The 25,773-nt window shown below is 46.5% G+C and overlaps 1 protein-coding gene across 2 annotated transcripts in view; it reads left to right on the top strand.

Annotated features, from left to right (window-relative positions):
* The window catches only part of SMARCD3 (SWI/SNF related BAF chromatin remodeling complex subunit D3), a 211,252-nt gene that overhangs the window by 71,929 nt on the left and 113,550 nt on the right, over positions 1-25,773 (top strand). For both annotated transcript variants that reach the window (XM_069729035.1, XM_069729034.1), the window contains exons 2-4: positions 19,774-19,964; positions 20,046-20,088; positions 24,245-24,367. In XM_069729035.1, coding sequence (XP_069585136.1) covers positions 19,774-19,964; positions 20,046-20,088; positions 24,245-24,367 — 357 coding nt within the window. The remainder of the gene's footprint in view (positions 1-19,773; positions 19,965-20,045; positions 20,089-24,244; positions 24,368-25,773) is intronic.

Below are 25,773 nucleotides of genomic sequence, written 5' to 3'. Positions count from 1 at the left end.
CTCAGCCAAAGGCAAGAAGGACACCCTGATCAGCAGAAACAAAGCATCTCAGATATGTCTCCAAAGTCTGATTAGTTCGTTCGGTTTGGCCATTAGTCTGAGGATGGAAAGCCGAAGAAAAAGACAAATCAATGCCCATCTTAGCGCAAAAGGACTGCCAAAACCTCGAAACAAACTGGGAACCTCTGTCCGAGACGATGTTCTCTGGAATGCCATGCAAACGAACCACATGCTAGAAAAACAATGGCACCAAATCAGAGGAGGAAGGCAATTTAGATAAGGGTACCAAATGGACCATCTTAGAGAAGCGATCACAAACCACCCAAATGACCGACATCCTTTGAGAAACAGGGAGATCTGAAATAAAATCCATGCAAATATGCGTCCAGGGCCTCTTCGGAATCGGCAAGGGCAAAAGCAACCCACTGGCACGAGAACAGCAGGGCTTAGCCCGAGCACAAGTCCCACAGGACTGCACAAAAGAACGCACATCCCGTGACAAAGAAGGCCACCAAAAGCATCTAGCCACCAAATCTCTGGTACCAAAGATTCCAGGATGACCAGCCAACACTGAACAATGAATCTCAGAGATAACTCTACTAGTCCATCTATCAGGGACAAACAGTTTCTCCATAGGACAACGATCAGGTCTATCAGCCTGAAACTTTTGCAGCACACGCCGCAAATCATGGGAAATGGCAGACAAAATTACCCCTTCTTTAAGAATACCCACCGGCTCCGGAACACCCGGAGAGTCAGGCACAAAACTCCTTGACAGGGCGTCAGCCTTCACATTCTTAGATCCCGGAAGGTATGAAACCACAAAATCAAAACGGGAGAAAAAGAGCGACCATCGAGCCTGTCTAGGATTCAACCGTTTGGCAGATTCGAGATAAGTCAAATTCTTGTGATCCGTCAAGACCACCACGCGATGCTTGGCTCCTTCAAGCCAATGTCGCCACTACTCGAATGCCCACTTCATGGCCAACAACTCCCGATTGCCCACATCATAATTGCGCTCAGCAGGCGAGAATTTTCTAGAAAAGAAGGCACAGGGTTTCATCACCGAGCCTCCAACTCCTGAAAAGCCTCCACAGCCGCAGAGGACCAATTGACAACATCAGCACCTTTCTTGGTCACATCAGTCAACGGTTTAGCAATACTGGAAAAATTAGCGATGAAGCGACGATAAAAATTAGCAAAGCCCAGGAACTTCTGCAAGCTCTTCACAGATGTCGGCTGAGTCCAATCGTAAATGGCCTGAACTTTAACAGGGTTCATCTCGATAGTAGAAGGGGAAAAAATGAAACCCAAAAATGAAACCTTCTGAACCCCAAAGAGACACTTTGACCCCTTCACAAACAAGGAATTCGCACGAAGGACCTGGAACACCATTCTGACCTGCTTCACATGAGACTCCCAATCATCCGAAAAGACCAAAATGTCCTCCAAATATACAATCATGAATCTATCCAGGTACTCTCGGAAGATGTCATGCATAAAGGACTGAAACACAGATGGAGCATTAGAAAGCCTGAATGGCATAACCAGGTACTCAAAATGGCCCTCGGGCGTATTAAATGCCGTTTTCCATTCATCACCCTGTTTAATTCGCACAAGATTATACGCACCACGAAGATCTATCTTGGTGCACCAACTAGCCCCCTTAATCCGAGCAAATAAATCAGACAGAAGCGGCAAAGGATACTGAAATTTGACTGTGATCTTATTAAGAAGGTGGTAATTAATACAAGGTCTCAAAGAACCATCCTTCTTGGCCACAAAAAAGAACCCTGCTCCCAACGGTGACGACGACGGGCGAATATGACCCTTCTCCAAGGATTCCTTTACATAACTCCGCATAGCGGCGTGCTCTGGCACAGATAAATTGAACAGTCGGCCCTTAGGAAACTTACTACCAGGAATCAAATTGATAGCACAATCGCAATCCCTATGAGGAGGTAGGGCACCGGATTTGGGCTCTTCAAATACATCCCGGTAATCTGATAAAAACTCAGGGACTTCAGAAGGAGTGGAAGGCGAAATTGACAGCAATGGAACATCACCATGTACCCCCTGACAACCCCAGCTGGACACAGACATAGATTTCCAATCCAATACTGGATTATGGACCTGTAGCCATGGCAACCCCAAAACGACCACATCATGCAGATTATGCAACACCAGAAAGCGAATATCCTCCTGATGTGCAGGAGCCATGCACATGGTCAATTGAGTCCAGTACTGAGGTTTATTCTTGGCCAAAGGCGTAGCATCAATTCCTCTCAATGGAATAGGATACTGCAAGGGCTCCAAGAAAAAACCACACGCCTAGCAAACTCCAAGTCCATCAAATTCAGGGCAGCGCCTGAATCCACAAATGCCATTACAGAATAGGACGACAGAGAGCAAATCAGAGTAACGGACAAAAGAAATTTAGATTGTACCGTACCAATGGTGGCAGACCTAGCGAACCGCTTAGTGCGCTTAGGACAATCGGAGATAGCATGAGTGGATTCACCACAGTAAAAACACAGCCCATTCAGACGTCTGTGTTCTTGCCGTTCAGCTCTAGTCAAAGTCCTATCACATTGCATAGGCTCAGGCCCATGCTCAGATAGTACCACCAAATGGTGCACAGCTTTACGCTCACGCATGCGCCGATCGATCTGAATGGCCAAGGACATAGACTCATTCAGACCAGCAGGCATAGGAAATCCCACCATGACATCCTTAAGGGCTTCAGAGAGACCCTTTCTGAAAATTGCCGCCAGGGCACATTCATTCCACTGAGTAAGCACAGACCACTTTCTAAACTTCTGACAGTACACCTCCGCTTCATCCTGACCCTGACACAAAGCCAGCAAGATTTTCTCTGCCTGATCCACAGAATTTGGTTCATCATAAAGCAATCCAAGCGCCAGAAAAAATGCATCAACATCACGCAATGCAGGATCTCCTGGCGCAAGGGAAAATGCCCAGTCTTGAGGGTCACCACGCAACAAAGAAATAATGATTTTTACCTGTTTCACGGGGTCACCAGAGGAGCGAGGTTTCAAAGCTAGAAACAGTTTACAATTATTTTTGAAATTCAAGAACCTAGATCTATCCCCAGAAAACAAATCAGGAATAGGAATTCTAGGCTCTAACATAGGATTCTGAACCACAAAATCTTGAATGTTTTGCACCCTTGCAGTGAGATGATCCACACAAGAGGACAGACCTTGAATGTCCATATCTACACCTGTGTCCTGAACCACCCAAAGGTCTAGGGGAAAAGAAAGACAAAACACAGTGCAAAGAAAAAAAAATGGTCTCAGAAGTTCTCTTATCCCTCTATTGAGATGCATTAATACTTTGAGCCAGCTGTACTGTTATGACCTGGTGGTTAGGAGCACCCGGAATGACCTGATAGTTAAACCTCATACAGGACGAGCTCTGAAATGTGGGAGCTCTGCTGACCGCAAGCCCTAATCCTATCACACACACTAAAAATAGCCGTGGAGCGCTCCTGACCAGACTTAGGCGCCTCGTCACAGCCTAAGAGCTATCTAGCCCTAGAGAAGGAAAATAAAGCCTACCTTGCCTCAGAGAAATTCCCCAAAGGTAAAGGAAGCCCCCACATATATTGACTGTGAGTAAAGATGAAAGTCACAAACGCAGAAATGAAACAGGTTTCAGCAAAGGGAGGCCAGACTTACTAAATAGACAGAGGATAGGAAAGGTAACTTTGCGATCAGCACAAAAACCTACAAAAGACCACGCAGAGTGTGCAAAAAAGACCTCCGCACCGACTCACGGTGCGGAGGGGTCACTCTGCATTCCAGAGCTTCCAGATAGCAAGACAAAATCATGATAACCAACTGGACAAGAAAACAGTGAACAAATAATGACTATCAGGAACTTAGCTTCTGCAGGAGAAGGCAGGTTACCAGAGAGATCCAGGAGCGAACTGAACAAATGCAAAAACATTGACAGCTGGCATGGAGTAACGATCTGAGAGGAGTTAAATAGAGCAGCCAACCAAAGGATAAACCACGTCACCTGTGTAAGGAACCTCAGAAGCAGCAGCTTCACTCATAGCCACCAGAGGGAGCCCATAGACAGAACTCGCCGAAGTACCATTCACGACCACAGGAGGGAGTTCGCCAACAGAATTCACAACATATAGCAGCCACGTAGTATATAGCACAGCCATGTAATATATAGCACAGCCCACACAGTATATAACAGCCACGTAGTATACAGAACAGCCAAGTAGTATATTGCACAGCCACGTAGTAAATAGCACAGGCACGTAGTATATAGCACAGCTACATAGTAAATAACAAAGCCATGTAGTATATTGCAGAGCTACGTAGTATATAGCACAGCCTACGCAGTATATAACCCAGCCCACGTAGTATATAGCACAGCCCACATAGTATATAGCACAGCCATATAGTATATAACACAGCCCACACAGTATATAGCACAGCCACGTAGTATATAGCAGCCACGTAGTATATAGCAGACACGTAGTATATCGCAGCCATAGTATATAGCACAACCCACACAGTGTATAACACAGCCATGTAGTATATAACACAGCCCACGTAGTATATAGCACAGCCCACGGAGTATATAGCACAGCCCACGCAGTATATAGCGCAGCCCATGTAGTATACAACACAGCCACATAGTATATAGCACAGCCACATAGTATATAGCACAGCCCATGCAGTATATAGCACAGCCCACGTAGTGCATAGGCAGCATCAATAGTAAAAAGTTGGTCACACAGCTTCAACATATTCATTAATGATCTGGTAGAAGGTTTACACAGTAAAATATCGATATTTGCAGATGATACAAAACTATGTAAAGCAGTTAATACAAGAGAAGATAGTATTCTGCTACAGATGGATCTGGATAAGTTGGAAACTTGGGCTGAAAGGTGGCAGATGAGGTTTAACAATGATAAATGTAAGGTTATACACATGGGAAGAAGGAATCAATATCACCATTACACACTGAATGGGAAACCACTGGGTAAATCTGACAGGGAGAAGGACTTGGGGATCCTAGTTAATGATAAACTTACCTGGAGCAGCCAGTGCCAGGCAGCAGCTGCCAAGGCAAACAGGATCATGGGGTGCATTAAAAGAGGTCTGGATACACATGATGAGAGCATTATACTGCCTCTGTACAAATCCCTAGTTAGACCGCACATGGAGTACTGTGTCCAGTTTTGGGCACCGGTGCTCATGAAGGATATAATGGAACTAGAGAGAGTACAAAGGAGGGCAACAAAATTAATAAAGGGGATGGGAGAACTACAATACCCAGATAGATTAGCGAAATTAGGATTATTTAGTCTAGAAAAAAGACGACTGAGGGGCGATCTAATAACCATGTATAAGTATATAAGGGGACAATACAAATATCTCGCTGAGGATCTGTTTATACCAAGGAAGGTGACAGGCACAAGGGGGCATTCTTTGCGTCTGGAGGAGAGAAGGTTTTTCCACCAACATAGAAGAGGATTCTTTACTGTTAGGGCAGTGAGAATCTGGAATTGCTTGCCTGAGGAGGTGGTGATGGCGAACTCAGTCGAGAGGTTCAAGAGAGGCCTGGATGTCTTCCTGGAGCAGAACAATATTGTATCATACAATTATTAGGTTCTGTAGAAGGACGTAGATCTGGGGATTTATTATGATGGAATATAGGCTGAACTGGATGGACAAATGTCTTTTTTCGGCCTTACTAACTATGTTACTATGTTACTATGTAATGGCAGCGTTAACAGACTGCTAAACCGCAATGGGGGCACAGACTGGAGGGGAGTATGGAAGGGCCAAATCGCGGCCGGACTGTGCCCATTGCTGATTGGTCGCGCCCAGCCGGCTGTGACCACTCAGCGAAGCGGGATTTCCATGACAGACAGACAGACAAACAGATGGAAGTGGACCTTAGACGATTATATATATATATATATATATATATATATATATACAGTGGGGCAAAAAAGTATTTAGTCAGTCAGCAATAGTGCAAGTTCCACCACTTAAAAAGATGAGAGGCGTCTGTAATTTACATCATAGGTAGACCTCAACTATGGGAGACAAACTGAGAAAAAAAAAATCCAGAAAATCACATTGTCTGTTTTTTTAACAATTTATTTGCATATTATGGTGGAAAATAAGTATTTGGTCAGAAACAAACAATCAAGATTTCTGGCTCTCACAGACCTGTAACTTCTTCTTTAAGAGTCTCCTCTTTCCTCCACTCATTACCTGTAGTAATGGCACCTGTTTAAACTTGTTATCAGTATAAAAAGACACCTGTGCACACCCTCAAACAGTCTGACTCCAAACTCCACTATGGTGAAGACCAAAGAGCTGTCAAAGGACACCAGAAACAAAATTGTAGCCCTGCACCAGGCTGGGAAGACTGAATCTGCAATAGCCAACCAGCTTGGAGTGAAGAAATCAACAGTGGGAGCAATAATTAGAAAATGGAAGACATACAAGACCACTGATAATCTCCCTCGATCTGGGGCTCCACGCAAAATCCCACCCCGTGGGGTCAGAATGATCACAAGAACAGTGAGCAAAAATCCCAGAACCACGCGGGGGGACCTAGTGAATATACTGCAGAGAGCTGGGACCAATGTAACAAGGCCTACCATAAGTAACACACTACGCCACCATGGACTCAGATCCTGCAGTGCCAGACGTGTCCCACTGCTTAAGCCAGTACATGTCCGGGCCCGTCTGAAGTTTGCTAGAGAGCATTTGGATGATCCAGAGGAGTTTTGGGAGAATGTCCTATGGTCTGATGAAACCAAACTGGAACTGTTTGGTAGAAACACAACTTGTCGTGTTTGGAGGAAAAAGAATACTGAGTTGCATCCATCAAACACCATACCTACTGTAAAGCATGGTGGTGGAAACATCATGCTTTGGGGCTGTTTCTCTGCAAAGGGGCCAGGACGACTGATCCGGGTACATGAAAGAATGAATGGGGCCATGTATCGTGAGATTTTGAGTGCAAACCTCCTTCCATCAGCAAGGGCATTGAAGATGAAACGTGGCTGGGTCTTTCAACATGACAATGATCCAAAGCACACCGCCAGGGCAACGAAGGAGTGGCTTCGTAAGAAGCATTTCAAGGTCCTGGAGTGGCCTAGCCAGTCTCCAGATCTCAACCCTATAGAAAACCTTTGGAGGGAGTTGAAAGTCCGTGTTGCCAAGCGAAAAGCCAAAAACATCACTGCTCTAGGGGAGATCTGCATGGAGGAATGGGCCAACATACCAACAACAGTGTGTGGCAACCTTGTGAAGACTTACAGAAAACGTTTGACCTCTGTCATTGCCAACAAAGGATATATTACAAAGTATTGAGATGAAATTTTGTTTCTGACCAAATACTTATTTTCCACCATAATATGCAAATAAAATGTTAAAAAAACAAACAATGTGATTTTCTGGATTTTTTTTTTCTCAGTTTGTCTCCCATAGTTGAGGTCTACCTATGATGTAAATTACAGACGCCTCTCATCTTTTTAAGTGGTGGAACTTGCACTATTGCTGACTGACTAAATACTTTTTTGCCCCACTGTATATACATATAAGAAAAAAAAAAAAGGCTTGAAAAAGGATTGGAAATCCGAAACGTTGCCACGCCGTCCAGGCATTAAAGCCCATTTTTTTCTATTTTTTTGTGTGCTGTTTTCCTTTTTTTCTTATATTATTGGAACCACTTGGATACTGGTTTGGAAAGCTTTGCACCGCAAGTTTGGTAATATGATGCTGTTCTAATTTTTTTCTTTATATATATACATATATATATATATAGACTAGATGGTGGCCCGATTCTAACACATCGGGTATTCTAGAATATGTATGTATGTATATATATATATATATATATAGCAGCCACATAGCATATAGCAGAGGCCACGTAACAGACAGCCACGTAGTATATAGCACAGCCATGTAGCGTATAGGAGCCACGTAGTATATAACACATCCCACATAGTATATAACACTGCACACGTAGTACATAGCACTGCCCATGTAGTATATAACACTGCCCAAGTAGTATATAACACTGCCCACGTAGTATATAACACAGCCCACGAAGTATATAACACAGCCCACGTAGTATATAACACTGCCCACGTAGTATATAGCACTGCCCACATAGTATATAACACAGCCCACATAGTATATAACACAGCCCACGAAGTATATAACACAGCCCACATAGTATATAACACTGCCCACGTAGTATATAGCACTGCCCACGTAGTATATAACACTGCCCACGTAGTATATAACACAGCCCATGTAGTATATAGCACTGCCCACATAGTATATAACACAGCCCACGTAGTATATAACACAGCCCACGTAGTATATAGCACTGCCCACATAGTATATAACACTGCCCACGTAGTATATAACACAGCCCATGTAGTATATAGCACTGCCCACATAGTATATAACACTGCCCACGTAGTATATAGCACTGCCCACGTAGTATATAACACTGCCTACGTAGTATATAACACAACCCACGTAGTATATAGCACTGCCCACATAGTATATAACACTGCCCACGTAGTATATAACACAGCCAACGTAGTATATAACACTGCCCACGTAGTATATAGCACTGCCCACGTAGTATATAGCACTGTCCACGTAGTATATAGCACTGCCCACATAGTATATAGCACTGCCCACGTAGTATATAGCACGGCCCATGTAGTATATAACACAGCCCGCGTAGTATATAGCACTGCCCACGTAGTATATAACACAGCCCACGTAGTATATAACACTGCCCACGTAGTATATAGCACAGCCCACGTAACCGGTGGACTTACTGTGAGGGAAGCAATGTTGCGTTGCTGACTACCTTCATTCTGAGTAGGTGCACCAACGGTACTGGACGTTTGGTAGTTAGTCCAGGCTTGCAAGTGAATGGTGGTTAAATGTCTACGCATGCACGCTGTATTTAAATTTAGGAGATTCTTCCCTCTGCTAAAGGTCTTTGAGCATTTCTTACAGATAACTTTGCACTGATCATTCGGATCTTGGTTAAAAAATTGCCAGACTGCACTCTTCCTACTATGGAATACCTTTTCAGGCATTGCACGCTGTGCTACTTTCACCGGATGGCCACGCTGTCCTAAAACTGTTTTTGGTTTTGACAAACATTTTTGGCCAGATTCGGGCCTGCCAGATGACAGCTGTTGCGATGTTGATGCCTGCTGCGGATCATCCTCCTCCTCTTCAAAGCTACTGGCAGCGGCACCCTCTTTCCCTAATGGCTGCCAATCTGGGTCAACAACTGGGTCATCTATCACCTCCTCTTCAATGTCATGTGCTCCGTTCTCTGTGTCACCGTTTATTTAAGGTGCTATAGCGTTCGGGACTGGGCACCATAGTCTCATCAGGGTCAGATTGTGGCTCTGTACACTGCGAGGGCAATGTAGTGATCTGAGTCAATGGAACAGCATAATAATCTAGCTGTGGCTGTGCATCTGTGCACTCCATGTCCGATTCATCTTGTAATGGGCTTTTAACAATTTCCCTTTCTAACCCTGGCACGGTATGTGTAAAGAGCTCCATGGAGTAATCTGTAGTGTCGCCTGACGCATCCTTCACTTTTGGTTTGGGTGAAGGACACAAGGAAACGTCTTGTTCCTGACCAGGAGCAGCCACTGATGACTCGCTGCTTTTATATTTGGAACTTTCTGAAGAGGAGGCGAAAGAGCTAGAGGCTGAGTCAGCAAGGAAAGCCAAAACTTTTTCCTGCTGCTCCAGCTTTAAAAGCTGTTTTCCTACTCCCAGATAAGGGAGCCTTCGAGGCCTTGAGTAGCCAGACGATGACGCTGGCTCAACACCTCCAGCCTTAGGTGCTATTGTGCTTTTGCCACTACCACCAGATGCACCACCACTACCACCATCATTACCAGCTGGCAACGACCGCCCACGGCCTCTTCCACCAGACTTCCTCATTTTTGGAAAAATCTAACTTGTACTGTAAAACAAGGTAGAAGGTGTTTATAAACTTGTGGAGAATTTAAATCTCCCCTTTTTTTTTGGGGGGGGGGGGGGGGGAGGAGACTGCAACAAAACACAGGCCCAGTGTGTTACACTACACAATGTCAGTGGCAGAACGTGGCTGGAAGATGTACGACAAACTAACAGAACTGTGACGTAGATCCACTTACTGCCAATTTAAATCTCCCTTTTTTTGGGGGGAGACTGCACCAAAACTCAGGCCCTGTGTATTACACTACACAATGTAAGTGTCAGAACGTGGCTGGAAGATATATCAAAAATACAAGGGCTGTAGTACAATTTCAATCTCCCTACAATGATCAAAGGACAAGTATGGCAGCAATAAAAAGGACTGCTGCATACAAAAGTGTGGACAAATAAACAAGATAACTGCGCAGAAAGGAGCAACAGGATTTTTGCTTTTAAAAAAGCAGTTGGTTTGCACAGCGGCGTCCAAACAGCAATGCAGCTATCAGGGAGCCTTATAGGGCAGCCTAATAAGCTACAGAGCTGATGCTCAAAAATATAACCTCCACTGTCCCTGCAAACAAATGGTGGTGTTGGACAGTGGAAATCGCTACAGCACAAGCAGTTTCGGGGTTAATCTTCCCTCCCTAACTATATCCCTTCTTCTGATGAAGCGGCAGCAACCTCTCCCTATGCTCAGATCAGCAGAAGTAAGATGGCGGTCGGCGTGCACGCCCCTTTGTAGCCCCTGTGACGCCGCAGACAGCAAGCCAATCACTGCCATGCCCTTCTCTAAGATGGTGGGGACCGAGAGCTATGTCATCACCCTGCCCACACTCTGCGTCCTCCTTCATTGGATGAGAAATGGCGCTAAAAGCGTCATGCGAAATGCGACTTTGGCGCGCTGATCGCCGACCTCATGGCCGATCCCACACTAGGATTGGGTCGGGTTTCACGAAACCCGACTTTGCCGAAAGTTGGCGATTTTTGAATTTGTCCGATCCGTTTCGCTCAACCCTATTCAGGATCATTGGGCAGGATGGAGATAGATGAGACAGATGGGGCAGGAACATGGGGCAGGATGGAGACAGATGGGGTAGGATGGAAACACATGGTGCAGGATGGAGACATGGTGCAGGATGAAGACAGATGGGGCAGGAACTTGGGGCAGGATGGAGACAGATGGGGCAGGAACATGGGGCAGGATTGGGACAGATGGGACAGGAATATGGGGCAGGATGAAGACAGATGGGGAAGGATGGAGACATGTGTAGGATCATGGGGCAGGATGGAGACAGATGGGCAGGAACATGGGGCAGGATGGAAAAACATGGTGCAGGATGGAAACACATGGTGCAGGATGGAGACATGGTACAGGATGAAGACAGATGGGGAAGGAACATAGGGCAGGATGGAGACATGGGGCAGGATGGAGATCGATGTGCAGGATCATGGGCAAGATGGAGACAGATGGGTCAGGATGGAGATAGATGGGACAGGATGGAGACAGGTGGGACAGGAACATGGGGCAGGATGGAGACAGATGGGGCAGGAACATGGGGCAGGATGGAGACAGATGGGGTAGGAACATGGGGCAGGATGGAGACAGGGCAGGAACATGGGGCAAGATGGAGACAGGCCAGGAGCATGGGGCAGGATGGAGACAGATGGGGCACGAACATAGGGCAAGATGGAGACAGGGCAGGAACATGGGGCAGGATGGAGACACATGGTGCAGGATCATGGGGCAGGATGTAGATTTGGTGCAGGATTTAGAGATGGTGCAGGATGGGAGAACATATGGCTGGAGCCAAGAATGAGACACACGGGGGCCAGGATGGGGGATATTATTACCATAGGGGCTAGTTAAGGGATATTATTACTGCAGTGATGTATTTATTTTATTTTTTTGAGGATACCGTTTTAAATGGGGGGCACACCTGTTACTGTGCAGAGTGACACTGTCTCCTTTGTGTCCTTCAAGTGGTGTAGTGTAGAAGTTGGGGAAAAAAATTAAGTAATGTGCTCTGCAAGTGGTGCCCTAGATAGCTGTTATTTCCTGCAGAGACAAGTCCTGGCTGAAAGAAGTGATGGTGGTCTGTGCTGGATGAAAAGCAAAGATGAAGGACTTCACCTAGAGACGTTACTGGTGAGTCAGTGTGTTACCTGTACAGTGACACTATACACTGTATACTATATGCAGAGGTCCTGTGTACAATGTCACCAGTTACATTGGTCCCAGCTCTCTGCAGTATATTCACTAGGTCCCCCCGCGTGGTTCTGGGATTTTTGCTCACCGTTCTTGTGATCATTCTGACCCCACGGGGTGGGATTTTGCGTGGAGCCCCAGATCGAGGGAGATTATCAGTGGTCTTGTATGTCTTCCATTTTCTAATTATTGCTCCCACTGTTGATTTCTTCACTCCAAGCTGGTTGGCTATTGCAGATTCAGTCTTCCCAGCCTGGTGCAGGGCTACAATTTTGTTTCTGGTGTCCTTTGACAGCTCTTTGGTCTTCGCCATAGTGGAGTTTGGAGTCAGACTGTTTGAGGGTGTGCACAGGTGTCTTTTTATACTGATAACAAGTTTAAACAGGTGCCATTACTACAGGTAATGAGTGGAGGAAAGAGGAGACTCTTAAAGAAGAAGTTACAGGTCTGTGAGAGCCAGAAATCTTGATTGTTTGTTTCTGACCAAATACTTATTTTCCACCATAATATGCAAATAAATTGTTAAAAAAACAGACAATGTGATTTTCTGGATTTTTTTTTTCTCAGTTTGTCTCCCATAGTTGAGGTCTACCTATGATGTAAATTACAGACGCCTCTCATCTTTTTAAGTGGTGGAACTTGCACTATTGCTGACTGACTAAATACTTTTTTGCCCCACTGTATATACATATAAGAAAAAAAAAAAAAGGCTTGAAAAAGGATTGGAAATCCGAAACGTTGCCACGCCGTCCAGGCATTAAAGCCCATTTTTTTCTATTTTTTTGTGTGCTGTTTTCCTTTTTTTCTTATATTATTGGAACCACTTGGATACTGGTTTGGAAAGCTTTGCACCGCAAGTTTGGTAATATGATGCTGTTCTAATTTTTTTCTTTATATATATACATATATATATATATAGACTAGATGGTGGCCCGATTCTAACACATCGGGTATTCTAGAATATGTATGTATGTATATATATATATATATATATATATATATATATAGCAGCCACATAGCATATAGCAGAGGCCACGTAACAGACAGCCACGTAGTATATAGCACAGCCATGTAGCGTATAGGAGCCACGTAGTATATAACACATCCCACATAGTATATAACACTGCACACGTAGTATATAGCACTGCCCATGTAGTATATAACACTGCCCAAGTAGTATATAACACTGCCCACGTAGTATATAACACAGCCCATGTAGTATATAGCACTGCCCACGTAGTATATAACACTGCCCACGTAGTATATAACACAGCCCACGAAGTATATAACACAGCCCACGTAGTATATAACACTGCCCACGTAGTATATAGCACTGCCCACATAGTATATAACACAGCCCACATAGTATATAACACAGCCCACGAAGTATATAACACAGCCCACATAGTATATAACACTGCCCACGTAGTATATAGCACTGCCCACGTAGTATATAACACTGCCCACGTAGTATATAACACAGCCCATGTAGTATATAGCACTGCCCACATAGTATATAACACAGCCCACGTAGTATATAACACAGCCCACGTAGTATATAGCACTGCCCACATAGTATATAACACTGCCCACGTAGTATATAACACAGCCCATGTAGTATATAGCACTGCCCACATAGTATATAACACTGCCCACGTAGTATATAGCACTGCCCACGTAGTATATAACACTGCCTACGTAGTATATAACACAACCCACGTAGTATATAGCACTGCCCACATAGTATATAACACTGCCCACGTAGTATATAACACAGCCAACGTAGTATATAACACTGCCCACGTAGTATATAGCACTGCCCACGTAGTATATAGCACTGTCCACGTAGTATATAGCACTGCCCACATAGTATATAGCACTGCCCACGTAGTATATAGCACGGCCCATGTAGTATATAACACAGCCCGCGTAGTATATAGCACTGCCCACGTAGTATATAACACAGCCCACGTAGTATATAACACTGCCCACGTAGTATATAGCACAGCCCACGTAACCGGTGGACTTACTGTGAGGGAAGCAATGTTGCGTTGCTGACTACCTTCATTCTGAGTAGGTGCACCAACGGTACTGGACGTTTGGTAGTTAGTCCAGGCTTGCAAGTGAATGGTGGTTAAATGTCTACGCATGCACGCTGTATTTAAATTTAGGAGATTCTTCCCTCTGCTAAAGGTCTTTGAGCATTTCTTACAGATAACTTTGCACTGATCATTCGGATCTTGGTTAAAAAATTGCCAGACTGCACTCTTCCTACTATGGAATACCTTTTCAGGCATTGCACGCTGTGCTACTTTCACCGGATGGCCACGCTGTCCTAAAACTGTTTTTGGTTTTGACAAACATTTTTGGCCAGATTCGGGCCTGCCAGATGACAGCTGTTGCGATGTTGATGCCTGCTGCGGATCATCCTCCTCCTCTTCAAAGCTACTGGCAGCGGCACCCTCTTTCCCTAATGGCTGCCAATCTGGGTCAACAACTGGGTCATCTATCACCTCCTCTTCAATGTCATGTGCTCCGTTCTCTGTGTCACCGTTTATTTAAGGTGCTATAGCGTTCGGGACTGGGCACCATAGTCTCATCAGGGTCAGATTGTGGCTCTGTACACTGCGAGGGCAATGTAGTGATCTGAGTCAATGGAACAGCATAATAATCTAGCTGTGGCTGTGCATCTGTGCACTCCATGTCCGATTCATCTTGTAATGGGCTTTTAACAATTTCCCTTTCTAACCCTGGCACGGTATGTGTAAAGAGCTCCATGGAGTAATCTGTAGTGTCGCCTGACGCATCCTTCACTTTTGGTTTGGGTGAAGGACACAAGGAAACGTCTTGTTCCTGACCAGGAGCAGCCACTGATGACTCGCTGCTTTTATATTTGGAACTTTCTGAAGAGGAGGCGAAAGAGCTAGAGGCTGAGTCAGCAAGGAAAGCCAAAACTTTTTCCTGCTGCTCCGGCTTTAAAAGCGGTTTTCCTACTCCCAGATAAGGGAGCCTTCGAGGCCTTGAGTAGCCAGACGATGATGCTGGCTCAACACCTCCAGCCTTAGGTGCTATTGTGCTTTTGCCACTACCACCAGATGCACCACCACTACCACCATCATTACCAGCTGGCAACGACCGCCCACGGCCTCTTCCACCAGACTTCCTCATTTTTGGAAAAATCTAACTTGTACTGTAAAACAAGGTAGAAGGTGTTTATAAACTTGTGGAGAATTTAAATCTCCCCTTTTTTTTTTTGGGGGGGGGGGAGGAGACTGCAACAAAACACAGGCCCAGTGTGTTACACTACACAATGTCAGTGGCAGAACGTGGCTGGAAGATGTACGACAAACTAACAGAACTGTGACGTAGATCCACTTACTGCCAATTTAAATCTCCCTTTTTTTGGGGGGAGACTGCACCAAAACTCAGGCCCTGTGTATTACACTACACAATGTAAGTGTCAGAACGTGGCTGGAAGATATATCAAAAATACAAGGGCTGTAGTACAATTTCAATCTCCCTACAATGATCAAAGGACAAGTATGGCAGCAATAAAAAGGACTGCTGCATACAAAAGTGTGGACAAATAAACAAGATAACTGCGCAGAAAGGAGCAACAGGATTTTTGCTTTTAAAAAAGCAGTTGGTTTGCACAGCGGCGTACAAACAGCAATGCAGCTATCAGGGAGCCTTATAGGGCAGCCTAATAAGCTACAGAGCTGATGCTCAAAAATATAACCTCCACTGTCCCTGCAAACAAATGGTGGTGTTGGACAGTGGAAATCGCTACAGCACAAGCAGTTTCGGGGTTAATCTTCCCTCCCTAACTATATCCCTTCTTCTGATGAAGCGGCAGCAACCTCTCCCTATGCTCAGATCAGCAGAAGTAAGATGGCGGTCGGCGTGCACGCCCCTTTGTAGCCCCTGTGACGCCGCAGACAGCAAGCCAATCACTGCCATGCCCTTCTCTAAGATGGTGGGGACCGAGAGCTATGTCATCACCCTGCCCACACTCTGCGTCCTCCTTCATTGGATGAGAAATGGCGCTAAAAGCGTCATGCGAAACGCGACTTTGGCGCGCTGATCGCCGACCTCATGGCCGATCCCACACTAGGATTGGGTCGGGTTTCACGAAAGCCGACTTTGCCGAAAGTTGGCGATTTTTGAATTTGTCCGATCCGTTTCGCTCAACCCTATTCAGGATCATTGGGCAGGATGGAGATAGATGAGACAGATGGGGCAGGAACATGGGGCAGGATGGAGACAGATGGGGTAGGATGGAAACACATGGTGCAGGATGGAGACATGGTGCAGGATGAAGACAGATGGGGCAGGAACTTGGGGCAGGATGGAGACAGATGGGGCAGGAACATGGGGCAGGATTGGGACAGATGGGACAGGAATATGGGGCAGGATGAAGACAGATGGGGAAGGATGGAGACATGTGTAGGATCATGGGGCAGGATGGAGACAGATGGGCAGGAACATGGGGCAGGATGGAAAAACATGGTGCAGGATGGAAACACATGGTGCAGGATGGAGACATGGTACAGGATGAAGACAGATGGGGAAGGAACATAGGGCAGGATGGAGACATGGGGCAGGATGGAGATCGATGTGCAGGATCATGGGCAAGATGGAGACAGATGGGTCAGGATGGAGATAGATGGGACAGGATGGAGACAGGTGGGACAGGAACATGGGGCAGGATGGAGACAGATGGGGCAGGAACATGGGGCAGGATGGAGACAGATGGGGTAGGAACATGGGGCAGGATGGAGACAGGGCAGGAACATGGGGCAAGATGGAGACAGGCCAGGAACATGGGGCAGGATGGAGACAGATGGGGCACGAACATAGGGCAAGATGGAGACAGGGCAGGAACATGGGGCAGGATGGAGACACATGGTGCAGGATCATGGGGCAGGATGTAGATTTGGTGCAGGATTTAGAGATGGTGCAGGATGGGAGAACATATGGCTGGAGCCAAGAATGAGACACACGGGGGCCAGGATGGGGGATATTATTACCATAGGGGCTAGTTAGGGGATATTATTACTGCAGTGATGTATTTATTTTATTTTTTTGAGGATACCGTTTTAAATGGGGGGCACACCTGTTACTGTGCAGAGTGACACTGTCTCCTTTGTGTCCTTCAAGTGGTGTAGTGTAGAAGTTGGGGAAAAAAATTAAGTAATGTGCTCTGCAAGTGGTGCCCTAGATAGCTGTTATTTCCTGCAGAGACAAGTCCTGGCTGAAAGAAGTGATGGTGGTCTGTGCTGGATGAAAAGCAAAGATGAAGGACTTCACCTAGAGACGTTACTGGTGAGTCAGTGTGTTACCTGTACAGTGACACTATACACTGTATACTATATGCAGAGGTCCTGTGTACAATGTCACCAGTGATCACTGTATTACCTTTACACTGAGACTGTATACAGAGCTCCTATGTACAATGTCTCCAGTGATCACTATATTACCTGTAAAATAACACTATATACAGAGCTCCTGTGTATAATGTCACTGGTGATCACTGTATTGCCTGTACACTGACACTAAACACTGTGTACTATATACAAATCTCCTGTGTATACTGTCACTGGCGAGCACTGTATTACCTTTACACTGACAGTGTATACAGAGCTCCTGTGTACAATGTCACCAGTGATCACTGTATTACCTGTACACTGACACTATATACAGAGCTCCTGTGTATACTGTCACTGGAGAGCACTGTATTACGTATACACTATATACAGAGCTCCTGTGTATAATGTCACTGGTGATCCCAGTATTACCTGTACAATGACACTTAACATTGTGTACTATATACAAAGTTACTGTGTAATGGCTCTTATGGTAAAATTAGTATTGTTTTTTAATAATGAACATTATTGTAGTATTTGATCACTATGTGGTGGTAATATGTGGTCTGGTCATGGTGTGGCTGTATTTGGTTCTTGTATGTGGTATTATAGGTCACAGTGTGGTAGTAATATGTGATTCAGTCATGCTGCGGCGGTATTTGTCCATTGTATGTGCTATTATTTGATCACTATATGGTGGTTATATGTGGTCTGGTCATGGTGCAGCGGTATTTGTTTCTTGCTTGTGATATTATCCTGTCACAATGTGTTAGTAATATGTAGTCTGGCCATGGTATGGCGGTATTTGTTCCTTGTATGTTCTATTATTTAGTCACTGTGTGGTAGTAATACGTGGTCTGGTCATGGTATGGTGGTATTTGTTCCTTGTATGTGGTATTATTTGGTCGCTGTGGTGGTAATATGTGGTCTTGTCATGGTGTGGCGGTATTTATCCCTTGTATGTGCTATGATTCGATCACTGTGGTGGTAATATGTGGTCTGGTCATGGTGTGGTGGTATTTGTCCCTTGTATGTGGTATTATTTGATCACTGGTGGTAATATTTAGTTTGGTCATGGTATGTCTGTATTTGTTCCTTGTATGTGCTATTATTCGGTCACTATGTGGTAGTAATATTTAGTCTGCTCATGGTATGGTGGTATTTGTTCCTTGTATGTACTATTATTTGGTCACTATGTGGTAATATGTGGTCTGGTCATGGTGCCGTGGTATTTGTCCCTTCTATGTGATATTATTGGTCATTTTAAAAATTGAAAAATAAATAAAAATATACCTAAAGAGTATTGGATATTTTAACAAATGTTTAATAGGATAGAGTAGAGTAGGGCCCGGCCAAAAGAGGCTACCTTATCGTGGTGATAGATTAAAAAATCTTTTGGCCAAAACAAAAGGTGGCGGCTATGTGTGTGATCTGGTGATGGGAACTGTTAATGTGTAATTGGTGAGGATGTTGTGCAGAAGTGGAATTTTTCCAAGAGAGGGTGCTGGGATTGTGGACGGTTTGAGGGGTGGAGGTGGAGCTGGGGTGCAGCCTGGGCGGAGTCTCAAGAAGGCCCCAAAAATGTTGCCAGTATGGGGCCCCGAAATTGCTAGTGGCAGCCCAGATTATAGATAATGGATGATTACACCTTAAAGCACCCGGCATACTTCTGCTATATTCATATATACATTGTTTGTGATTGGGGCCTTTTACTAATGGGGCTCCTGCAGTTTCTCACCCACCAATTTGTCGTCGTGTCTGTATGTTGGGATTTTTTGTAGGTCTTTTGTAACATTTTGTATTTATTTAAGTCTAAATATTATAAATGAATTATTGCTATGATTTCAGCCTTCGCACCCCCTGTGGGGGGTTTTCTATGTCTCTAGGGCCTTTTGGCCTTTTGGGACATCTTTCGATTTTCAGGATTACAAATGTTCGTTTGCTTATTGAAGGGCAATACTTAACTCAGAAAACCCCTTCCCATTTCATGCTCTCAACAATAGATTCACATGGAAGAGAAATGTCACATTGCCTGGAAAAGAAAATAATGTATTCATACAAGAAAGGTGAAGGCTACAAGAAGATCAGCGAAGCTTTACTGACCAGTGTTTCTGCTTGTTGTCTTCACACAGTACTAAATGCTAATCTTGATGCTCTTCTTTTCTCTCCTCAGCGCCCTGGGATGCCCTCTGGGGCCCGGATGCCACATCAGGGTGCCCCCATGGGCCCTCCAGGACCCCCGTTTGGTGGAAGTCCCTCTGTACGTCCTGGAATCCCACCTGCAGTAATGGAACCAACCAGAAAACGCTCAGCTCCACCACAAGTTCAGCAACAAACAACCCCCGCGCAGGGTCGGAGCAGAAGGTGAGCGGGAAAAACCCAAGACCATGAAACGGTATAAACACTGTAACAATATAATAACTATTCACTCTTCTATTCCCAAAGCACCAAGAGGCGGAAGATGGCGGACAAGATCCTACCTCAAAGGGTAAGTTACACACATCACAAATTAAGGCTGCAAAAAGAAGTCTCCCCATCACGTCACACCCTCCTGTGAGTGCAGTTCCTCTTTATCAGGTCACACCCTCCTGTGAGTGCAGTTCCTCTTTATCAGGTCACACCCTCCTGTGAGTGCAGTTCCTCTTTATCAGGTCACACCCTCCTGTGAGTGCAGTTCCTCTTTATCAGGTCACACCCTCCTGTGAGTGCAGTTCCTCTTTATCAGGTCACACCCTCCTGTGAGTACAGTTCCTCTTTATCAGGTCACACCCTCCTGTGAGTGCAGTTCCTCTTTATCAGGTCACACCCTCCTGTGAGTACAGTTCCTCTTTATCAGGTCACACCCTCCCGTGAGTGCAGTTCCTCTTTATCAGGTCACACCCTCCCGTGAGTGCAGTTCCTCTTTATCAGGTCACACCCTCCTGTGAGTACAGTTCCTCTTTATCAGGTCACACCCTCCTGTGAGTGCAGTTCCTCTTTATCAGGTCACACCCTCCTGTGAGTGCAGTTCCTCTTTATCAGGTCACACCCTCCTGTGAGTGCAGTTCCTCTTTACCAGGTCACACCCTCCTGTGAGTGCAGTTCCTCTTTATCAGGTCACACCCTCCTGTGAGTGCAGTTCCTCTTTATCAGGTCACACCCTCCTGTGAGTGCAGCCCCTCTTTATCAGGTCACACCCTCCTGTGAGTGCAGTTCCTATTTATCAGGTCACACCCTCCTGTGAGTGCAGTTCCTCTTTATCAGATCACACCCTCCTGTGAGTGCAGTTCCTCTTTATCAGGTCACACCCTCCTGTGAGTACAGCTCCTCTTTATCAGGTCACACCCTCCTAAGAGTGCAGTTGCTCTTTATCAGGTCACACCCTCCTGTGAGTGCAGCCCCTCTTTATCAGGTCACACCCTCCTGTGAGTGCAGTTCCTCTTTATCAGGTCACACCCTCCTGTGAGTGCAGTTCCTCTTTATCAGGGCACAGCCTCCTGTGAGTACAGTTCCTCTTTATCAGGTCACACCCTCCTGTGAGTGCAGTTCCTCTTTATCAGGTCACACCCTCCTGTGAGTGCAGTTGCTCTTTATCAGGTCACACCCTCCTGTGAGTGCAGTTCCTCTTTATCAGGTCACACCCTCCTGTGAGTGCAGTTCCTCTTTATCAGGTCACACCCTCCTGTGAGTGCAGTTGCTCTTTATCAGGTCACAACCTCCTGTGAGTACAGTTCCTGTTTATCAGGTCACACCCTCCTGTGAGTGCAGTTCCTCTTTATCAGGTCACACCCTCCTGTGAGTACAGTACCTCTTTACCAGGTCACACCCTCCTGTGAGTGCAGTTCCTCTTTATCAGGTCACACCCTCCTGTGAGTGCAGTTCCTCATTATCAGGTCACACCCTCCTGTGAGTGCAGTTCCTCTTTATCAGGTCACACCCTCCTGTGAGTGGAGTTCCTCTTTATCAGGTCACACCCTCCTGTGAGTGCAGTTCCTCTTTATCAGGTCACACCCTCCTACTGAGAGCAACCTCTCCTCATCAGGTCACACCCTCTTACTGAGAGCAGCCTCTCCTCATCAGGTCCACCCTCCTACTGAGAGCAGCCTCTCCACATCAGGTCACACCCTCCTACTGAGAGCAACCTCTCCTCATCAGGTCACACCCTCCTACTGAGAGCAGCCTCTCCTCATCAGGTCACACCCTCCTACTGAGAGCAGCCTCTCCTCACTATTGTCACACCCTCCTACTGAGAGTAGCCTCTCCTCACTATTGTCACACCCTCCTACTGAGAGCAGCCTCTCCTCATCAGGTCACACCCTCCTACTGAGAGCAGCCTCTCCTCATCAGGTCACACCCTCCTACCGAGAGCAGCCTCTCCTCATCAGGTCACACTCACCATGTGAGAGCAGCCTCTCCTCATCAGGTCACACCCTCCTACTGAGAGCAGCCTCTCCTCATCAGGTCACACCCTCCTACTGAGAGCAGCCTCTCCTCATCAGGTCACACCCTCCTACTGAGAGCAGCCTCTCCTCATCAGGTCACACCCTCCTACTGAGAGCAGCCTCTCCTCATCAGGTCACACCCTCCTACTGAGAGCAGCCTCTCCTCATCAGGTCACACCCTCCTACTGAGAGCAGCCTCTCCTTACCGTTGTCACACCCTCCTACTGAGAGCAGCCTTTCCTCATCAGGTCACACCCTCCTACTGAGAGCAGCCTCTCCTCACCATTGTCACACCCTCCTACTGAGAGCAGCCTCTCCTCATCAGGTCACACCCTCCTACTGAGAGCAGCCTCTCCTCATCAGGTCACACCCTCCTACCGAGAGCAGCCTCTCCTCATCAGGTCACACTCACCATGTGAGAGCAGCCTCTCCTCATCAGGTCACACCCTCCTACTGAGAGCAGCCTCTCCTCATCAGGTCACACCCTCCTACGGAGAGCAGCCTCTCCTCATCAGTTCACACCCTACTACTGAGAGGAGCCTCTCCTCATCAGGTCACACCCTCCTACTGAGAGCAGCCTCTCCTCATCAGGTCACACCCTCCTACTGAGAGCAGCCTCTCCTCATCAGGTCACACCCACCATGTGAGAGCAGCCTCTCCTCATCAGGTCACACCCTGCTACTGAGAGCAGCCTCTCCTCACCATTGTCACACCCTCCTACTGAGAGAAGCCTCTCCTCACCATTGTCACTGTCCATAAAAGCAGACATGTGCACCTTGATCTCACTCAGGTGGATTTCAGCTGGTAGAAAAAATTGTGTCCTACCCACAGAGGTGATGAATACACACGGGTTGCAAACCTCCTAGGTTGCAAACCTAGTTTTCTGGCGGCTGTTGGGAAAGACACGTACCCATGAAATGTCCCTTTCTACCACAGTAAAACCCCCCTTTTCACCAAACAGACAGATTACCAGAGTGGGTTTCCGCATCCACCTGCATGGGTTCCTCAGTTGGCTCAGTACCCCGATCTCCCTTGACCCCGGACCACCTGCATACAGGGGTGTCTCCCTACGTCTCTGGCGAAGATCAGCCTGGATCGCCAAGGACATAGGTGCCTCAAGGGAGACTGGAGTCTCAGACAGAGTTAAGGCATCCTTCACCCTTAGCCCGGGATCACACTTGCACGTCCAATGCGAGAAACCCGCATCTATACCCGGCACTGCCGCTGGCACACGGGACCGAAGTGACGGCTGCCTAGGAATACATGCTTCTGAACACTCCAGTCCCGAGTGCCGGCGGCAGTGCTGGGTATTGATGCGAGAGACTCGTGCAAGTTTCTCGTATTGCACACGTGAATGTGACCCCAGCCTTAGTGATATCCCATCACAGAGCTGGCTACGGAGTGCGGGTTCATTCCACTTGGTATCTGTTGCTCACCTCTGGAACTCAGAGCAATATTCCTCCGCAGGCCGGTCTCCTTGCTGAAGTTGGTGCAGTGTGGACTCGGCCAAGGAGACGCGGTCGGGGTTGTCGTATATAAGGCCCAGTGCCAGAACAAATTCCTCCACCGTCTGAAGCGACGGGGAGTCAGATGTGAGAGAAAACTCCCATGCTTGTGGGTTCCCCTGAAGGAGCAAGATTATTATCCACATACGTTGCTCCTCTGTACCTGAGGAAACAGGACATAACCTGAAGTACAGTTTACAGGCCTCACAGAACACAGCAAACGTGTCAAGCCTCCCAGAGAACCTGTCAGGCAAAGCCATCTTGGGCTCCACTATGGTCTGCCTGGGAGACGCTCTTCCCACATCAGATGTATTCGGGTGCTGCCAAGCAACCGTGTATAAATCTGCCACCTCCAGACTGAGCTGCTGCAGTTGCCCTGTCAGAGCAGTGATGGGGTCCATAATGGATCAGAAAAAATGGTTGTCAGAGCTAATGTCATGGCACAGCTGTTGGGTGCCCGGGACCAGGGGTTCCTTCCCGGCTCCCTAGCTCGCCCTATTCCCTCAGCCTCTCCTCATCAGGTCACACCCTCCTGTGAATGCAGTACATCATGGACCATAAACTCTAAAATCATTTGTTTTTATGTAGATTTTTATGTATTGATTTCCTTTTACTTTCAAGCACCCGTCAGCTCCCCTTGCTGTGTCTCTGTTAGGAGATAATTGAGCGAAGGCAGCTCCATATGTTGGGTAATCATTCATTCATTTGTCTTTTTCAGATCCGAGAACTGGTTCCCGAGTCTCAGGCTTACATGGATCTATTAGCATTTGAAAGAAAATTGGACCAAACCATAATGAGAAAACGAGTTGATATCCAAGAAGCTCTAAAGAGACCGATGAAGGTAAAAGGAATCTGCAGAATTATGAGGGGTAGTCCATGAGTGGAGTGCAGGGCTGATGGCACCAGCTGTAGCATACATGTGAAACCCTTGCCCACGGGCCAAATCTGGTCTGCGTGGTGATTATATTTGGCCCACGATGCAATATGGAGGACAATGTGCAGCCATTATTTCATATGTAGGACTATGTGGGGCCCATTTTAATGAATGGAGAGCTGTATCGGGACCAGAGTTGGGGCATCATACCGTGTTGGGGTCACCATACTTTGTCAGGAAAGCTGCGGGGGGTGGTGGGTACAGTAGAGTCACCATACTGTGTGTATGGAGGGTACTTTGGAGGTGTTCACTGTGGGGGTATCATACTGTGTTTGGGGGGGAACATTTGCTGGCATCATACTTTATGGTGGGCAATGGAAGGGCAATCTAGAGGCATCAAAAGGAGGAAAGTTACTTTGTAAGGACTGCAAAATTGTGAGATATGCTCTTCTGTGACCCAACCAAATATTACTGTCTGAGTCTGACTTGAGGAGCCCTCACTGCCAGTCCTGATGCATTGGGACTTTTGGGAGCTCCGCCCACTAGCCTGGTTGTGCCTGACATGATCCTAACACATGTAGGTGTTAATTTCTCATTTAACCCCTGTTATTTTTATAATTACCTTGTACATATTTTCAATTGTCTCATATTGTAACATCTTTTTATAAACACTGCCTTAATTTTAACGGAGTAAAATACATAAAATACTAGTTTCGTTCTTTCTTTTCTAAAACGTACCCTGTCTTCTGAAGGGAATTACACTACTGTTTTGGGTTAGCTTCGGGCCCGTTTAATCGAAGCTGGTGACAGCATACCGTGTGCTGTGCCTTTGGGAGTCGTTGTAGTGACTGCGGCATTGATAATTATTGTTCCTGCCTGAGTGGGAGTATTTATATCGCCTCGCTGCAGAACAAGATGGTGACTATGAGGCCATCAAGCAGGCCTTGGTAGCAAAGTACCAGCTTACACCTGAGGTTTACCGTAGAAAGTTCCAGAACCTCCAATGTGGCCCACATGACAGCTACGGCGATGTGGTGCATGGACTCAGGACCCACTTTAACCAGTGGATCCAAGGACTGTCAGTGACCACCTTTGAGCAGCTGGGAGACCTGATGATCAAAGACCAGTTCTTACACCTTTGCCCAGCTGAGGTGCGACAGTTCGTGATGGACAGAGAACCCAAAGACGTGACGAAAGCAGCGCAGATTGCCGATGCCTATGAGGCCAACCGTAGATCGGAAGTGCGGAAGCCAGTCACCACCAGCTGGAGAGGGGGTAAGCCTGCAACCAACGCCAGTACCCCTGCCAGCCAACACACCAGAGGTCCTGTCCCCGTGGCCAACAGCACCAGACCTACCACCAAACCTTGCCAG

The sequence above is a fragment of the Ranitomeya imitator genome, chromosome 6, assembly GCF_032444005.1.
Source record: "Ranitomeya imitator isolate aRanImi1 chromosome 6, aRanImi1.pri, whole genome shotgun sequence".
In the NCBI taxonomy this organism is placed as follows: Eukaryota; Metazoa; Chordata; class Amphibia; order Anura; family Dendrobatidae; genus Ranitomeya; species Ranitomeya imitator.
The sequence above is the reverse complement of the archived record's forward strand: the minus strand, read 5'-3'. Positions and strand labels throughout refer to the sequence as shown.